The sequence below is a fragment of the Martes martes genome, assembly GCF_963455335.1.
Source record: "Martes martes genome assembly, chromosome: 7".
Classification (NCBI taxonomy): domain Eukaryota; kingdom Metazoa; phylum Chordata; class Mammalia; order Carnivora; family Mustelidae; genus Martes; species Martes martes.
The window spans coordinates 131970367-131989740 of NC_137894.1; the positions used below are offsets into that span (position 1 = coordinate 131970367).

General features: G+C 51.1%; 1 protein-coding gene across 3 annotated transcripts in view; it reads right to left on the reverse strand.

Annotated features, from left to right (window-relative positions):
- Positions 1-19374, reverse strand: part of RGS6 (regulator of G protein signaling 6) — a 554830-nt gene that overhangs the window by 16888 nt on the left and 518568 nt on the right. The window contains exons 16-17 of one of the 3 annotated variants that reach the window (XM_080809135.1): positions 9378-9467; positions 5545-5598 (exon numbers count right to left, since the gene is read on the reverse strand). In XM_080809135.1, coding sequence (XP_080665261.1) covers positions 5545-5598; positions 9378-9467 — 144 coding nt within the window. Of the gene's footprint in view, positions 1-3444; positions 5599-9377; positions 9468-19374 lie in introns of those variants that run through there. The other 2 variants (XM_080809133.1, XM_080809134.1) reach the window with 2 other exon arrangements.

Here is a 19374-nt window from a genome sequence, read left to right on the forward strand (position 1 = left end):
CCTTACCTCCCCCTACACACCCAGCTGGGTGTCTCTCTGGAAGGGCGGGGACTGCAGAACTGGCAGGCATGTTGCTGACCGCGTTTCTGGGGACCCCTCCTCCCTGCCCTTCGGGGGTCACAGGGAGTGTGAGCCTGGGGATCTGAGCAGGCCTATGGCTTAGGGAGCCCATGGCACTCTTAGTTCTGCTGGTGCTTTATCCTTACAGCCTTGCCCAGGGCTTTTAAATACAGATCCAACTCAATGCTATCCACGGTTTCAGTCCCGTCTCCAAGGCTGACAGCTGCCTTCCCATCAGGAAGGCAGCTAGCTCTTTGTTCATTCTGAGAGATGATTCACACAATTCAGGAATCTTAGCCTAGAAAGAAGCCCAGACCTATGGGCACTCCCAGCTGGAAAAGTCTGTAGAGATTATTTAGTCCAAGCCATTGCAATTAGGAAGAAACCAGGGCTCAGAGAGGGCTAGTGGTTTGCCTGAGGTTGCCCAGCTAGCAAGCTGCGGCTAGAAGCAGGAGCCATTCTGCGTGGTCCCAGAAGTCCTCACTGCTTGAGAGAGGCAGGAGTCTACGCGTCCCCTCCCAAATACTACCACAGAAGTCCTCCTCCATCCCTAGGCCAGCCCCGGTTTCACTACTGCTGGGCTCAGGCCTCTGATGTGGGAGAGCCTAGAATGACAGTCCGACCCAGTGGTTCCAGAGGGGACCACAGATTGTCTGCAATCAAAACCAACCCTATATAAAGATTTTTAGCCAAGAGTCCTTTGCGGGAGGCCCAAAAGGATTTTTTTTTTTTTTTTGGACTGAGGTCAAAGCCCTTTGGGGGCTCTGCTGAGTCTAGGTGTTTGAGAACTCATTCCACCCGAGTGGGTGGCTGTCCGCCAGGATGCCGCGGGGGAGGGGAAACAGCCTCCTGGGGGAAGGAGCTGCTCCTGCTGGGCTGGTGGGGCGCCCTCCCGGTCCACCCGCCCGCGGCGGCCCCTGCCTGGAGCCTCAGCCTTCTACTTCCTGTTCAGCATCTGGGCCTGGAGCTGGGGTTTCTTCCTGCAGAGCTGCCTGGAAAGGAGGGGAGGTGAGCTGCTGACTTTTCCTTTTGGCCCCGGGAGGGAGGAGGGGGTCGAGAGAGGGGCGAGGGAGGGTGGGTGACAGCTGGCTCCCGGAGCTTCCCGGTCTCTGCCTGGCTTTCCCTCCGCATTCCTTGGCTGGCAGGATGGAAACGCCTGTGGCGGAGAAGCTACTGGGAACAGGCCAGGCCCCCTCGGCTTCCGGGCCTGTGGTTTCAGTTCCGAGGAGCACCTGGACGAAGCTCCATTGCCGAGTTCTCTCAGGTGGGTGAACCTGGTCCTCCTCTCAGCTCCCCTCTGGGGGCCTCTCGTGCTTGCTCAGGCGCCCCAATCCCATTTCCCATCTTTGGAGCCTGAGGCTCTGGCTGATGAAGCTCTCAAGGGGGCAGCTGGGGCTTTAGCCAAACCCCCAGGCCCAGGTGCCAAGGGAGGCTGCTGCCCACCGCCACCCCCCTCGAGAGCATCACCCCCCGAGGGCGCTTCCACAGAACTGTGCGCAAAGAGAAGAGGACGTTCCCTGCTTCTCCTCCCCGGGGAGCTCTTCAGCCACCACCGGGAAAGGGACAGCGAAATGGCCGCTGCTGAGCCTTGGCAGAAGGAGCTTTGCTTCCTGTCCCCTCCTCCTGCGCCTCCTGGGTCCTCTGTGTCAGAATCAGCCGTGGCGGGGGTGTGGGGGTGGCTCGCAGGAGACCCTGAGGGAGGGAGCATGCGTGAGAGAGAGCAAGGGGGCAGCAAGCCTTTCTGCTCCGGCCACCCTCCCACCCGCCTCGTCGCCAGGAGGGTGGCAGAGAACGAACAGCAGGCTGCCGGCCGCTGATCGGCAGGGAGTGGTCTGGAGTCTGAGAAGTCCCCTGCTCCACCAGGTGGTCACAACAGGACCCCCACCAAGCAGTCAGAGGAGGGGGACAGGGAGGCAAAGAGGAGCCACGGTGGTGGCCCTCACGCTCCCCGAGGTGGCTCTCACGTTTCACAACCGTGGCGGGAGGAAGCCTCCCAGTGCACAGGACTCGGGCGAGACAGGCTGGGTTCATATAATCCGAAACCATGTGTGGGTCCATCCTCCCCCTTGTGAGGCTGCTGTAGGTTAGAGTTCTTGGACTGGGCCTCCTTGGAGCAGACCCCCACCATGTGCAGTGGTGTGGGTCATTCACTGCCCAAGGGCAGCTGAAGGTCAAGTAGGGGCTGAAATCCAGCTTGCACCATGCTCGGTCAGCTGGCCCTCTGTGGGGCTGGGGCCCATCGGGGGAGTCCTGTCTCCTGTTTTGAATGAAGGTAGCACCTTCATTCAAGGTGCATGGTTGAACCATGCCATAGACGTTCAATTACCTTTGGTCTTAGACATGAGCCTTCCTACAAAATCAGCAGGGCTTTGTGCATGCCCCGGCGCTTGAGCGCCCCCCAACTGCATGACGTTTGGCATAGCGTATCCCCGTAAAAAATGCACTGTATACTCAAGTTCTGGGTGACTCAGAATGAAGTTTCCACTGGAAGGAGAAGCTCACAGAGCTGCTTCTACTGGGCATTGCAAGGCTCATTCTACACCCAAACTAGCATGGCCCCAGCAGCTGCCATGAAGCACATGGAACGACTTCTTAGCATCTCCTGGGAAAGAGGCCATCTCTGGCCTTTAACAGATAAGCCCTCCATGTCAGAAGACCTCTTAAGACTTGGAAACAACAACTTGCTTTCTCCAAAGTTTTCTCTTTTACCAAGAAAAGAAGGGACACTGGCGTGGGAGGACAGCGGATGGAGCTCTCCGACCACCTGGATCCAGGCCTCTTGCCGTCATTTAGTCCTAACTGGCAGCTGGCCCACATCCTCAGTCCACGGACTGTGTATCTTCACTCCTTAGTTTTTTCATTGTTAGTCCCATGACATGGATGGTCTTCTTAGCCGCCTCTCCCAGTAGCGTGGGAATGCTATTCAACTAGTCTTTCACTGAGTTTTATAGTTTGCAGGAGATGGCAGATGACATAGTCGTACAGATCTCCCTTTAGAGAGATCTAGCACGTTATGGACAGTATATCCAGAAAATGGCTACCAGATTGCAAAGTGTATTGGTTGGTGGGTTCATTCCATTTGGTTAGAACACTGGGACGTTTTAGACCAAGTTCTGGGGTTCCAGCCTCAAATCCTCTGAGAGTTGCCACTGTCCTACAGTCACAGACCATTTCCTCAGACACAGCCACATCTTGTGGGGATGTGGTGTTGCCCCCAGAGCACAGGAAGTGTGGCAGCATCGATGCAAATCTATTTCCACCACTGGACCCGTAAACTTGGAATGCACCCGCCCATCAGAGTCTTCACAAAAAGAACAGCAGGGAATTTATAACCTTTTTTTTTTTTTTTTTTTTTTTTTTGCAGTTTGGGCCTTTTATCATATAGATGCCAAAAATCTCAGAAGCTTGGAAGATTTTTCTCCTTCAGCTAGCCCTGAAAACATCTCTGTAATTTGTCCCACATGCACACTTGAGATGCCCGGAAGGTGTCTGGTATTTTCTCGTTCCAAATGCTTTGTTAACGGACTTCACAAAACCACTGACCCAACACTACTTCTGGGAGGAAGAGACATGATTAAAAGCTCTTCACAGAGCTTCACTGAGATCCTTCTTGCCTTTCCCGATACCCACTTCTTGTGAAAAGCAGCCTGGAGATGTTTGAACCTCTTGTCTGGGGACCAGCCTTCCTCTGTCACACCCTCAGCCCACGTGGTCAAGCTGAAGGGTTTCCACGGGGCTCCGGCAGCTCTCCTCTCCTGCAGTTTGCACCCAGTGGTCCAGCTGGCCTCACAGTACACTCTCGGTTTGTCGACAGAATCCTTAAACATCCTCTACCCACAGCGTGCACCTCAAAAGCAAGAGGGAAGCCTGGGTTCCCACCATTATGCATAGGGCCTCAGGGGTGGGGAAACTCCATAGGCCTTGCCTCTGACAGCCTCTGGCAACTTCTAGGTGTGGGAAGCCACACAGCCATGGCAAACCAGCCACGAAGACACACCAGGGACCGCAGGCCTTCTATTCGGCAAGTTCTGATTTCTCACGGGGAAAGGCCACAGAGAACGAGCGAGCGAGCGAGCGAGAGAGGACCAAAGAAGAGAAGGGTTGAACACTCATATCTTAAATCGCCTCCTACCACAGCTATTGTGATGTTTACATCTATAGCAAACTCAAAATCATGTTTAAATTCCGTAAAAATGCATCTAGCTCTGACAGGTTGCTTTCAACCCAGTATTCTTAGAATTTATGTTAAAAAATGAACGAAATATACAGATCACACAGGGGTCAGGTTTATAAGGACTCTCATCTTCAACAGAGGGGGAAGAAGAGGGCAAGTCAGCATCAGTGGGTTGCTGTCTTTTGGGGAGGGAAATGGGGCCAATTCTATGCATGGGGGTCCTGTTCTCTGGCTGCCATTTTGCTTCCCCTGGTCTGACGTTAACAGTGCTGGTTGGGCTCCATGGACTCAGCAGCTTGTTTTGGATGAGTGAGGGGCTAGGTGAGCCCAAATCCTTCCTGAACACTAAGTCCTATGCTTGAATCTTGGAGAGAATGTCACGAAGAGGAGAGATGGGTCTGTGGTGTTCTACAGACCCCAGGACAGAAGAACCTGCACCATGTGCCACGGGGAAGGTCTCCGAATTCAGAGGTCTCGCCTCTTACCACGGGGTCTTCTATCTGCCCCCGTGTTGCTCTCCAGCCCCCTCGAAGCTGGATGTGCATGAGAAATAGGCCACTTCCCTACAAGAAGAGTGAACCCGGAGCCCATCTTCACTCCCTTGGTCACAGTCAAGGTCCCAGGGAACTTGATCAGGCCTTGACCCTGGGAGCACAGGGGAGAGCACAGACTTCCTCCGCTTTATGCCTACTTCCCCTCCTCTCCCTGTCCTGCTACGTGGATGAGCCTGACAGGGACCGTAAGGGACGTCGGAACTCATGCAGAGGCCACTAACACACACGCCAGCTAGACGGCACCGACAGGACCCATGCAGCACGGCACCTTCTGCCCCCGCAAAAGCCGCTACATGGCAGCATCAGCTCGCGACCTGCACCTGTGTGATGGCTAGAGCTCACGGATGGAAATTTGGATTTTTTTTTTTTTTTTAAGATGAGCTATGGTTCTGAGCCAATCTATTTCATGGTACAGTTCGATGGCCTTCTCCCTGGGCTGCCGCAGAAGATGCACACGCCATGCAGCCCCAAGGGCAGCAGGGTCCTTCCTCCTCAAAGACCCGAACAGAAGATCAAACGCACGGCCCGAGGCTGGGCGGCGGTGTGCACCTTCTGCAGAGGGAGGTGCTCGGGGTCTGCACACCCACCCCTAGAAGAGAAGCGGCAGACGCTCGCAAAAGAAAAAGGGTGTATCGAGTGGGGGAAAGCCCTGGACTCCCTCCCACCCCGAAGGAAACGACAACCAACGACAAAAAAATTGAAGAAACAAAGAAAAACCAGAAGAAACGTTGAGGGAAGAAAACCAGCTGAACTTACCACACTGCGAGTGAACTTTTCTAAGGAAGTTCTACGACCTTGCTCACTTTCTGGCTTTAGGGGGGGAAAAAAAAAAAGGTAGGGAGAAAAATACAGAAAAAAAAAACTCTTCAGCTTACATGTGGTTTCCAAACAGCAGCAGCGGCAGCTAATGAACAAAAACAACAGCAAAACAGGGGGAAAAAACGGGAGAAGAGAAGCAGCCAGCGCCGTAGGTGAGAGGCAGCGGGAGAGACAGCAAACAGAAGCCTGCCGGAGATGGTGCTGCCTCATTAGGAAAGGGGGTGTTTGCTTCTAAGGGCACTGCCCGTGGCGCTGTGGGGCTCGGAGTCCAAGCCTCTGTGCCTTTGCACGGGACTCTGCCTGCTCCCTGCGTCCCACGGGCTGTGCTCGTGGGCTGGCGCCCCCCATTTGCCCCCATCTGCAGGCACATGCCTGGGGGCCTCACATGGGGGCGCAGAACAGACTACCCCCGAAGGCTGGGGACCCTGATGGGACGTCAGGAAGTGGCTGTAGGCAAGGTGAGGTCACCGACGCCTCTGGAAGTCGGGCTTAGGACTCTGGGATGTTTTCCCCACCCAGACGCAGCCAGAAATTTCACTCACTTCAGGGACTTCCTACTGGTCCCCTGTTGACTTTCATTCTGTGTCCTTAGAGCAAGGAGGGTCTGCCCACGCCCGCTCTGTTGACAAAATGTTTTGGGCCTCAGAAGGAGTGTTTCGGACAGAAAGTGCCCTCGGTGTGTAGACCGGTGACCCCTTCTGAGGTTTACGCGGAGACCGGTGACCCCTTCTGAGGTTTACGCGGGGCAGGTGACAGGAGGCTCAGGGACCCCTGTGGAGAACTCTTGGCTAAGGAGCCCCTGCCAGGGGCAAGAAGAGACAAAGCCCTTGAAACCTCCTCCCAGGCCTAGTCACTCACTACCACACAGTACCACAGGAAGAGAGGAGGGTGTGGTGTGGTCCTGGCTCTCTCCCTAAGTTTCCTGCTTTGCCAAGAGGTTTGGGAGAGGATGACATGAATTACATCCCCAATAGTGGCTAGTTGATCCTAGAGCCGTCCTAGAGCCCTGTTCTAGGGTCTTGAGCCCGAGACTGGGAAATCTGGAGAGTACAGTCACTCACATGGAAACACACACACACACTCTCTCTCTCAGCAAAAATGGGAAGTGGAGAGCTGAAGGAGCAGCCAGGTGCCTGTGGGTCTGCAGGGTGCTGGAAGCAGGGGGCGGGGTGCGTGTGGGGGGCCAGGGCAGCCACCTGTCTGTGCGGTCAAGGTCAGAGGGCTTCTTTGGTGGTGGTCACGCCCCTATCCCCTCTGCTGGCTGCCAGGAGACAGGACGTCGCAGAAGGAAAACACAACACAACACACACATACACACATGACACACCATGGCAGAGCCAGGCTGGTCCTTTTCCTCCCACAAGAAGCCAAAGGTTACCATACCAAGTCTTGGCTCTGGGGACGGCAGGACTCAGTTTCCATCCTGCGCGTGGCACAGGCGGCACGCACTCGGCTGGGGTCGGGCTGGTCCTGGGCCCTGCAGCTAGCACGATGTGCCTGTCATTCTTGTCCTCTGGCTACTGTGTTGCTGCTCACAGATGGGCACCATTGTCTGACTCATTCGGGTTCCCGCCTTGCGTCTCCTGGAGGAGCCCTGGAAACCCAGCTCACCTGGCCCTTGAGAACCTGCTTTGCCGGAGCAGCTAACCTTATCTTTGACAATATTGGGAAAGAGGATGACCTAGGGAGGAAGGCTTGGGAGGCTGTGGCTCCAGACTCCATCACAAGTTGGAAAGGCAGTAAAGTGAGGTCCGATGAGATTCCCTCTTGTAGCTGGAGCATGGGACCTCTCACGTACCTTTATGACCTGGACATTGATATCACACGGCAAGCCCATCTCTGACATCAGGGTACTTCTAGGCCTACCTGAAAATGCCGAGTTACAACTCCAATCCACACCTGGAAACTCTCAGGGAGAAATGGAAGAAAAAGTAGGTTTTGTCACTGTTTTTGGAAATGATTAACCCCTGCATATTGCAAGGGCATTGGCATCTGCAAGAGCTTTTCTGCCAGAGAACATCCCTTCATTTGGGGGCTGGGACGATCATTCTAATCAGTTTCACATGTAACATTTCACAGGCAAGCTGTTGTGGGTCCCTTCCTCACATGAGGGATCTCCTTTGAGAAGTTCTCCTCTTATGGGAGGACCTGTGGGCACAGGTATATCGGTTCTACTCCCTGAGCTGGAGTGTGTTACCCCTTTGTGTTCAGACCTCTAAGAGGACCGCATGGACTCTGGCTTCTCCTGGGTATGTGGATGGGCCCCAATGAGCCAGACTGCTAGAAACTCAGAATTTCTCCAAACTGTGATCAGTTCAGGGTCTTGAGACAGGAGAAATTGGAACCTTCATTTTGGCCTTCCCCCATGAGATCTGGGCTGGAGATACCAGAAGTGTCCATAGCTTTTCTTGAAAAAATGGGCATCTGATGTTCCCCTGCATCAGAACGCCTCTACCTACACCCTCCTGCAAGGCCAACAAGAAGAGGCCAGGCTTCGCATTTCCCATCGAAGAGTGACACTTGTTGGAAGGGGTGTAGGCAACCAATAAAGCTGGGTTTCTGACAGCTTGGGCATTCCAGAATTCCCTTTCCCTTCCTCAGACTATCGGGAATATTCTCAGGGCTACCTAACGGCAGAAGAACGGGAAACAAAGGCTGTTCTAGACCCTGGAGTTCAATGGTACCAACCAGATACGCAGACAGGATCCTGGCACACGAGGGAGACAGACAGTACACAGAGAGGAGGACTGTGTGGCCGGGAGAGGCAGCCCGACAGAGGGCGCATGGGTGGACAGCCGTAAGCTCAGGGACTGGGGTTGGCTGCGAGGGGAGACGAGGGGATACCCATGGTCCTGAGTGGCGTGGCACGGAAGCTGTGGATTTGGGTGCAAGGAGAGCCACACTTAACCACACGTGGGCCTTGGAGCAGAGCTGCAAAGCGCAGAGGGTTTGCAGGCATACTGGAGTCCCAAACCATCTCTCCTGCCTCCCCTTTCCCAGACCCCAGGCCCCTCCTGGCTCTGCCTGCCATCCTCCCAGAAACCCAGCAGAGTTCTTCCTGCTTCAGCTGCCCCTTGTCACCTACATGCTGTGTGGGTCCCGGGCCCCCCCCAGCCCCCCCAGTCCAGATGCCAAGGGCTGCAAGGAACCATGACTTGATTCCAAGGGGAGGAGAATTACGAAGCTAGGGAGCAGTTATTTCGTGGCTGAAAGAAAAGGCAAGCACTGTGGGGCATTGGGGAAGGGACAATTCCAGGAGTTACTTCCGGGGCCAGACTGGGGACTGGGGGGAGGGCTTGAAATCTGTAAGGTTTTCTACCCAGTGAGGGGGTCGCCCCGATCCTTGCCTCATCCTCATTGCTGAGCTGGTCAGATTTTACCTAAAGTCTGGGGTAAGGGGGTCAGACTTTGCAGTGAGGGGCTCTTTCCGGTTTCCTAAGGGATTCGCGGATGTCACCGCCAGTCCTGAAATCTTATGTTGAGCCACCATGGCCTTGATATTTAGTCACACTCCCCGCAGTGGGCAGAACGCACAGGCCAAGGTAATGGGGACATGGAGACAGGATGCCACACCCTGGACCTTGGGGGTGGGCTGAGGTGGTGACAGTTCTACTTGTCTTCCCTTAGAGTGGGAGCAGATAGAGAGGGGAAAGAGGAAAAGAGAAAATAAATAAAACCCAAGGGATGATACTCTCATTTGACGCCAGCAGCAAGCAGCAGGCAAGGGTTAACAGTGCTAAGAAAGGCAGACCTGCCCTTCCCAAAGATACCTTCTTCTTGGCCAGCAGCAAGTCCTGGTAAGCGTTAGACCGGAGGAAGCGGGCATAGCTGTCACTCTTCATCAGCTTATAGATGTGTTCCTGGGAAGGAAGGAGGAGGGAAGACACAAGAGAGAACTGTCAACCACTGCTAAGGAGAGACGATCATTCGGGCTCCTGTTTGAAGAAAGAGACAAACCGGGGTACGCTTGTGTGTGCATCTAGAAACACTTGTGGCATGTTTGTTTTGTTCTTTGCCCACCCGGAAACACCAAACAACATATATCTTCTCCCTTAGAATGATATCTCCTTGAGGATCATGTCCCAGAGGCTTTGTAATTGGGCCTTGGTGCCACGTGGAGATGCAATATTGCTTAATGATTAAAACCACAGGCACAGCAGTGAGCAGGAACCAACCAGTGGTACACCCAGCCACTTGGATGAATCTCGAGGGATTTATGGAGGGAAAGAGCCAATCCCCAGAAGGTTACACACTGTACGATTCCATTTGTATAACATTCTTAAAATGACAAATTACAGACACGGACAACAGATGAGTGGTAGCCAAGGGGTAAGGATGGGAGGGGGAAGGGAAGGGTGTGGTTATAAAAGACAATATGAAGGATTCTTGGGGTGACGGAGTTGTACAGAACTACACACACACACACACACACACACACACACACACACACGAGTACAGGTAAAATTGGGAAACTGGATACACTTGGTGGACGTAGCAATGTCAACATCATGGTTGTGATATCGTTCTATGGTTTGCAGATGTTACCATTATGGGAAGTTGGGTAACTGGTACATTTCTATATTATGTCTTACAGCTGCATGTGAATTGAGAAGTATCTCAAATTAAAAAAAACCAGGGCCCCTGGGTGGCTCAGTGGGTTAAGCCTCTGCCTTCGGCTCAGGTCATGATCTCAGGGTCCTGGGATAGAGACCCACATCGGGCTCTCTGCTCAGCAGGGAGCCTGCTTCCTCCTCTCTCTCTCTCTCTCTGACTGCCTCTCTGCCTACTTGTGATCTCTGTCTGTCAAATAAATAAATAAAATCTTAAAACAAAAACAACAACAACAAAAAAAACCCCAACTCCATAGGCAACGGTGCAATTAGGTCAGTTGTGCCTGTTAGAGCCACCCTCCGGTCCTGGAAGGGTGCCCTTGGCAACCATCTACAGGGCATGTGAGCAAATATGCCAGGCCTAAGGCTTACATCCAGGAGGGGCAGATGCTGTGGCGTGGTGCCCTCTCCTCGCCCGGGCTTCTAGAGGCATTTGCATTCTGGCCTTGTTGCTGAATTTCACCCTTGACTTCCAGCTAATTCCTGTAGTCTGTGGGCCCTTCCTCACAGATCTGTCCTCACCAAGGGCAGGGTAAGCCGGGAGCCTTAAAAGAGGGCATTTGTTGATTGGAAAAAGATTATTTATCAGTTGTGATGGAATAAATGTGGCTCAGCTGTCCAGGAAAACCTGGCTGTTCCAAGAGAGGACCTGTTAAGAGGAATGTGGACTTTCCCTAGGGAGGGTGGGCTTGCTGGCAGAGGCTGGCCTGGTAGAGGAAGCATCTTCTCTTACACACACGCACTGTTCATACCATGAAGCTGGATGAGGGCTTCGGGGCTCGGGGCAATGAAGAGCCGGTCAGTGAGGAGACAGTGCTCAGCTGAGAGGTGGGACTGGTCATTAAGGGCCAGTGGGACTTGCCTTCCGGGGGAGGGTAGAGGAAGGGAAGTCTCCCCTCGGCAGGGGGGCACATTTTAGAGATGCCTGGCCAGGAGCCAAGCAAAATTCATGGAGGCAAGCAAAATTCAACAGTGGCTTGGATCTGAACTGACTTTGATAATCCAGATGTGGCGCATTTCGTAAACTCAGTGAGAACACGCTTCCCCTAGTGTTTTCCTGCAATTTTCAGACAGAAATCCAGCCCACTTTAGTGTAAGTTCCATAAAGGTAGAAACAATGTCTTTATCTCTGACATGTACAACGTCAAGCACAGAATTCAGTGTTAGTGACATTGTTTCCAGGTTCACGGTCGGGCTGGCGTGAGTAACATTCTGTGAGTTTACAGGCACCATACTTGTGATTTCTGCTGGCCTCAGCTCCTGCCTTCTGCTTGGAAGGGGAGTGGGGCTCACACGCAGCTTGAAGGAATCCCATGTGTGAACATCTTGGATCATCTCTAATGGCCTCAGAGCCTAGGCTGAGGCGCTCTATTGGTCTTTGTTTTTATGTATGGTCTCTTTAAGTGGTTCTACCATTTAAACCATAGGTACAAATGCTAATGACTCACGGTCTCTTTCTTCTGGTCTCCGGCATTGCTTGTGTCTGGCTGACAGAGCCAGGTGGCTCCTAAGTCATCTGGAGAGACCTGCCATTCATGCCTGGACCCTCTCCAAACCCCTCTCTGAGCTAACAGGCTCCTGCTTCTTATCCTGGCTTCTCAGAGGAATCCAAATCCCAGGTCTAGCTCACAAACCACCCCCTACTGCCCCAAGAGAAGTAAGGAGATCCCTCCTAGTCCAGCACTCCCGGCCGTGGCAACAAACTTCGCCCCCGATCTAGCTAATTCCTCCAGCCTCAGTGTAGGATGGAAAAGCCTGGTCCATTAGAAGGATGAACTTGTCAATTAAAAAAGAGCAGGATAAAGCACATGTCTAAACATTTCGTCACCGAAACAGTCAGCAAATATTTAATGAGCGTCTACTAGGGACGAGTGCTCTGTCAGGCATTGAGGTGACAGACTAAGTCCCTGCTGTCACAAAGCTTAGAGGCCATGAAGCAAGATTGAAACACAAAGACTACATAGACTACAACCCCCAGAGCAGTTTCAGGGCCCAGCCACTCGTGAATTTTGCGTGGCTCCTTGTGGTGGGCTCACTCCCGTCAGCAACTTCTGTAGACCTTGGGGCATATTGGAGCTAAGGGCTCCAAGGAAGCCGTGTAAGCACAAGGTGCTGAGAATGGGTGGATATCGGATGACCCACTCTGCCAGAGTCGGGTATGGCCTCCGCCCCCTCTGGGCCTCCATTTCCCACAGTCCAGTGGTCCATGGCTGCCCCCTACCCTCCTCTGCTCCCCCAAGCCAAGAAATGGGGCCTTTGCTAGACCCAGTTATAGAATTCTGTTCTTTCCTCCTCGCCAGCTTTGTCTAAGAAGCACAAAGACAGTAAACAGGGGGTGGGTGAACGGAGCGCCGAGGTTTTTCTGGGAATGAGAATTAAGATGGGACTCAGGGTCTTTGGCCAATTCCCAAATGCAATGAGTTTATCACTGCCAGGGACAGCAAGTGTACAAAGCTCTTGGCAGTGACCTCTACTGATTTATGGGAGGTTCTGGTTTGTTTCCCCTGCTCTGAAGACAACCAGTCTTAAGGGAAATGTATATCCAGACTCTGCAAAGAGCCACTGGCAAAACCAGGAAGCCCCCACTGACAGAATTCCTCGGGGGCTAGAGAAAAAGTAGTTTGGTCTTCTCCTTTCTTCTTTGCCTTTCTTCCACTCCCATCCCCCATCCCTCCCTCCCTCCCTCCCTCCCTCCTTCCCTCCCTCCTTCCCTCCGTCGTCCCTCCTTCTCTCCCTCCCTCCCTCCCTCCCTCCCTCCTACCCTCCCTCCTTCTCTCCCTCCCTCCCTTCCTTCCTCCCTCTCTCTCTTTCTCCTCCTCCTTATTCCTTCTCCCCCTCAAGAAGAGATAGCTGAGTTGACTATGAACAAGTAGAACTAGCAGGGTCCCCATCTGTCTTCCTGACACATGGGAGAGTGAGGACGGTTCTCCACAGCCTGAGCAACGGACTCTCTAGGGCCCTAAATCCTCCCGAACATCTTAGCCGCAGTTGTCAGCGTGGGGAGGGAATCACACCCCTGTGGGAGCTGACAGCCATAGCGCGGGGATGTCACCCTGACGAGACACTCCACCCGCATCTCCCTCTTTGGGCCCGGGCCTGGGATGGGAAGCTCTGCTCGCCTGGTTTGCTAAGATGGAAGCAACAACAGGAACCCAGAGGGTGCGAGATACATGTGGGCGCTGGAAGGAGCAGGAAGTACAAGCTGTCTCAAAGCCACACCTGCTTGAAATCAATGGTTTGCTATGATGGTCCTCATTTGGGAATCTCCTGTATTTTTAGGCAAAACACAGGGACCCTCACAAGCACCGGGGAGGGACATCAGACAAATACCTGGCGCCTTGGGCCCCAAGCATGCTGGAGCAGCTGACTTGCCTAAGAGCACCCTTGTGTCCTCCTCTTTGCGGTGGGTCCCTAAGACAGTGACCTTCTCATTTCCCAGCTTTCGCACATCCTCCTGGAGTGGGACACCACTCAGCTGGAGCATTGCACAGCTGCCGAGAGCCCTTCTTGTGATTTTTAAGTGTACTGTTTTTCTTTTCGTAGAGACATGGGCCTCATCTCTGCCCTCCACTCCCAGATTCCCTAGAACAACATCCAGACTTTGGGGGCTGCTGGGTCCATCGTAATCCCTTGGAGGAAGGTGAGGCTGTAGGGTAGAAGGGGGTGTTGCTGGGCAGAGAGGTGGACTCAAGCCTGGGCTGGGTGCCAAAGGCTTGGATTCAGGTCCTGACTCTTGCCCCTCTCCGGCCCTGCCTATCACACAATTCAATGAGGACATTGAAGTGAAGGCACTATAAAAAAATATACATGTAACGTAATAATAATAATCAGCCTTTATGTTGTGGCTGTCCTTGCTAGGGAGGGCATGAGGGTGAGCCCAAAGATGGCAGGATCCCTGGGGTGGGAGGTAGGTCGAAGCAGAGCCATAATTTAGTTGCCTTTGTGTGCTCTGAATCAGTGCTTCAAGTTAAACCACCTCATTTTATAGACGAGGATTCTGAAACTCTGAAAGGTTAAGGGATTGGTCCACGTACAGAGGTAGGATTTGAACCCAGAACTGTGTGACGCTCCCCCCAAAGCTTGTACTCTTCCCTGGCATGTTGCTTTTCACCGTCCTTGAGCTGGAGTTTTGGGGGGAGTCAGTGTCGTGTGACTGGGACAAGAGGTCCTCAGTGTGTCCTTGGCAGAAACATTAGGGATCTCCGCTCGAGTCCTGAACTGAGTCATCCTGGTAGTAGATGAGCTGCCCTTTGGGACCCATTTACTACCTCTGCCATTGGTGATGGTGATGGCTGGGTCCCTCAGGGCAACAGGTGCAGGCTTCTTATCTCACAGATCATGTACAACTTGCCTCCCATACCAGAAGGAAGGTCCTGACCTGGCAAAACTCTGGGGTCTGACTGGGCCCTTGGGAAGCCATAAGCAGCAGGTCTGTATCAAAGCAAGTCACCCAGGAGATCCCTTTCAAGAGACTCTCAAATATCGTAAACCAGAGGTCTTTAGACCCTAGGCACAGTTAGCTGAGGGCTAGGGAAAATTAGCACTTGTTTCAACCTGGGTCCTGCAGGAGGACGCAAGATGGGACTGCACAGTGTCGAGAACATGATGTGAGGCCTAAACCAGCACCTGCTGAATAGATGTAGGCGACGCAACAGAAACGATGTCATGGCACCCACTTGTTGTCCTCATGGAGCAGCTTTGGACGACCTCCTAGGATCATGCAGATCTTAAATGAGAAGCCCCCATTTGGATTTCTTCGTCCTTCCAAGCAGAGCTCGGGGACACTTGTTTCCATGTCATGCAGCATTCCAATAATAAGAGAGTGTAAGAATATGTCCTCATTTGCCTTTACCCTGCAAAGCCTCTGCATCAACACGTTCAATGTAACTGACCAAAGGGTGCGGTCCCTTGAGGCTCTTCAATCCCTATTCTGTGCACAAGAGTAGCTTTCAAGACAGCTCTCTGTATTGCCTTTTACCTACCCAAGTGCCATGGGCATTAACTCAGACTGGTGTTTTCCTTTTCCTCTCCAAGGTCATGGGGTTTTGTGTAGGCAAGCTATGCTCTGAAGCATCAACAAAGAAATTTTGGAATTTAGCTCTCTGGCGCCTTCTCTCTAGGAACTACTAGTCTGCGTGGTAATAAACAGAACCAGATCACAAACAACAGGTCTGTTCTTTTGGAGAATGCATCCCTCCCTCTGCTGTTCATCTCCCTAAAATAAAACCACCCACAGAATAAAATGAGTAACTCCTGGAGCTAGCAATGCTATGGCATTCTTTATTACACTATGTTGGGCATGGGAAGTCTACCAGGAAACGCCCTCTAATCGAGGATTAATATCAGGAAACTTGGGGGCAGTCTTGTGATAGAGACACACAATGCCAGCTCCGCTACTACCAGAGCAAAGGTGACCAGCCTCCAGCAGGCTGCGAAGGCTTCTACTTCTGAGTAATCTGGGATAAACATAGATGTGTACTCCATATAAAAGCTTTGCCTTTTAAACAAAGCACATGTTCGACGCCTTGCATTCCTTAATCAAGTTGCTTTTAAACATCTTAGTTGAGATAATAATAGAAACCCTTGACTAGAGGCTTCTTGTCTATTTAAAGGAGGTGGAGACTTGCTGGTATCTTTCTCATCTCTTTCATCACCCATCCCCACTTTGTTGCACTTTGATCACGCCATGCATGGACCATGGCCAAGTAGAGTTTCAGGAACTTAGATGGAGGTCTACTCCTATGTATTTGTATATTCCCAGAGCCTAGAACACCTGGCTCTTAATAGGTATTCCAAGTTTTGCTGAATTGGTATGTCATAGAAATTTAATCTAACTGGCATTTATTGATCACCTACTATATGTGTTCCCCAAGGTTGTTTGGCAAGATTTTTCAAAGTGGAAAGCCAAGGGACAGATTGTCCTTCTATTTTCTAATGACAGGTGCAGCTGAGAGTGTTAATGATTCTGGACTGAGTTGTCAAGGAAATTTTTCAAAAAATTTGAACCACAGGCAGAGCATTACTTTAGTGTTGTGGGGACTTATGGAAGGTAAAGAAGACCAAATTCTCATCAAAGAACTTTTAAGTCCAGAGGTGCTAGAAGGCCAGAGGGGTCTCAGTGGGGCATTTTAGCAGCTCAGGTAGGAAAGGAGCCAGGGGTTGGGGGGAATGGGGGGAGGTGGGACTCAGACTGCTGGGAAGCCAACATAGGATCCTACAGGAACTGGAGCCAAAGGCCGGGCTGGTCTGCCTAGTTCAAGTGTCAATCCATTTGATGGACATATTTCCAATCCAATCCAGTCCCAATGAGGTGTTTTCTCAGGCCTGCTTTGTTTTGTTTGTGAAGAAGGGTATGCTCTTAGATAAGCTCTGCCTGATGTCTAAGAGTCACGGAGGCCTCCCACTTCCTTTGCAATTTCCCTCACTATAGAATGTCACAGCTCACAGGTCAAGGTCTCCCAACTGGAATGGGAGAACGACCGTTCATGAAATGGATGGCTGGGGAGATGGTTGAATGACTGAATGGGCCCAATGATACAATCCTGGGAACACCCGAGACTTTTTAAATTGAAGCCAGGCAGCCACTGTGCATCCAGCTGACTTCCATCTCCCTCCCACAGTCTGCAGAGGCTCTGGGAAGAGGGGAAGGTCCTAAGAGGAAGCCTTAGGTTCTCAATAATTCCTGTGGTTTCATTCTCTCCTCCAAAAACCACCAGCAAAGCTTTAGATTACATGCTCTGAGATTCAGATCTCTCTTGCTCCAGCTCACCCTGCCCACCACCCTCTGATACACTCTCTTAGCTCAAAGCCTTCCATGCCTTGTTACCATCTTCACAGTGAGAAAGTCTGAATTCCTCAGGATGACGCGTGAGGCCTCCAGCATTGGGCTCCTACATACTTTTCCTGCATTTTTCTCCTAAGAACTCCTTAGATGAGCAGACAACTGGGAGAATTATTTTTTGGTCTGGCTTGGAATTATAAGACCTTGGGAAGACTAGATCCATTCATTTTTGTGAATTCACACACATAAATATGTAGCACTTTTTACTTATTCAAAAAAACTATCAGGCCATTAGCTCATTTGGTTTCTCAAAAACCCTTAGAGGGCTATACAGAAGCCATCATCCTCATTTTCTAGATAAGAAAGCTAAGGCATGAAAGGTCAAGGTTCTTGCCCGGGACCACATAACAAGTGAGTGGTGATGCAGGTCGTCTGATGCCCCATGGTTGAGAAATAGAGGATTCAATCCATAGCGTAAAGAACTGAGTCCTTAAAAAAACAACAAAAAAAATCATGGCCCATTTTCTTTTTTTCTCCCCTTACAAAGCTAAATCTGTGAAATTGGAACAACACAGCAAACAGCTGAGGGCTATGGTCACAGCCCACAGACCTTTATGGAAGATTTGGTCTTGGCCCAAATTTTCAAAAAAGCCAAATGGATCAGCAAAACACAAGTTGCAAATGCGGGGTCCGTGCTGACGGGGTGTCTCGTGAAATATTTCCACAGGAAGCAAACACAGGCAATTAACTTTGTAACAATGCATGTGGGCAGATAAAAAAACAAAATCCTGGGAGAGAGCTGGCACCCCACCCCAGTCCCCATTTCAAAGGAATCCATAAATCTAGCTGACCTACTCTGGCTACTGACCCTAATAGTAGGGCACACAGTCACAGGTTTATGGCACTCTGAGCCCCCCAGGGAGGGGCTTCTAAGGAACCCTTATGACCATCTGAAGAAGCCACTCTCAGCTCCTGATCCCATAAAGGAGGATTTCAAAGGGTTTTGGGGTCATTATTCCCACTTTGCAGATGGGCAGAATGAGGAAAGCAACCCTAAGACTTAAATGTGCTATCCTACACAGAGCAGATAGCAGAAGCAGTTTCAGAGCCTGCTTCCTGGCTGGACCCTTCTGTAGAGACGGGAGGTTCCTCTCAGCACGACAACACGGCCCTCAACAGCTAACGATCCAGGGACAGTGTGATCTGAGTAGCTGACGCTTGGCCCAGGGTCAGGAGATCTCAGTGTAAGTCTAGACTGGTCTTGGGCTGCTAAGGAATTTAAGCTCTTTTCCTTACCTGGAAGCTTTGGAATCACACCTGTGTATCTGGGGTGGGTGGCTGTGTGGACCAGAAAGGGAAAGCAGTGGGAGCATTGTGGCACTGGCTGACTTCTCAGTCTGTTCTGTGACCTCCAACCCTTACTCGGACTAATTTGCTACCACACCAAGAGAGAGCCCCTCTGACCTTCTCTCCCAAAGAAATGGAAGATTAACCCCTCTCAACCTGCTATCTTCTACCTTTCTGGGTTTTCTGAAGCATTTCAGTGATTTTCGTGATATACAGTTTAGCACAAGGGTCTCAAGTGACAGGCCTCAAACTCACATCTGGCCCCTTATTTCTTTATGGATTGTGAGTTAAGAATGGTTTTTACATTTTTAAATGGCTGAAAAAATTTAAAAAAGAATATTTCATGAAAAAGTATATGAAATTGAGCTTTCAGTAACTATAAATAAAGATTTTTTTGGGAACACAGCCATATCCCCTCCTTCATGCTGTTTATATTGTAATGTTGTTACAGTGTAGCTGTTTTTATATCACAGAACTGAGTAGTGGTGACACAGACCATATGACCCACAAAGCCTAAAATTTATACTGTCTTGCCCTTTACAGAAAAAGTTTAGTTTTTTAAAATTGAGCCCTGGTTTGGTGTAAAAGGCAGGCTACACAATCACCCTATTTGCATAATCACCCTGTACACATAAATTGAGGAGGAAAATACATTAAAATGGGCATTGTCTCTGGGTGCTAAAATTACATGCGATTAATTGAATTTTTTCACCAAACATGTTAAACATAAATGTATAAAAATATTAATCACATTAGGAAAATAAAATAGTAAGCATTTATTCTATTTTAGAATAGGCCCAATCATTTTAGTTGTTGATGTGCTTTGTTTTACCTGGTCCCCTTTCCATCCCCATGTGTGGGGACCCTTGTACCTTTGTTACACAAATGAGGAAAGGAAGACCCAGGGAGTTCAAGTAATTTGTCCAAGGTTACACTGCTAGTTAGAAACACATTGTATGTGGCCCTTCTTTTCACTACATCTGTATTGTACACCCCAATGTTCACAGGAGCAATGTCCACGATAGCCAT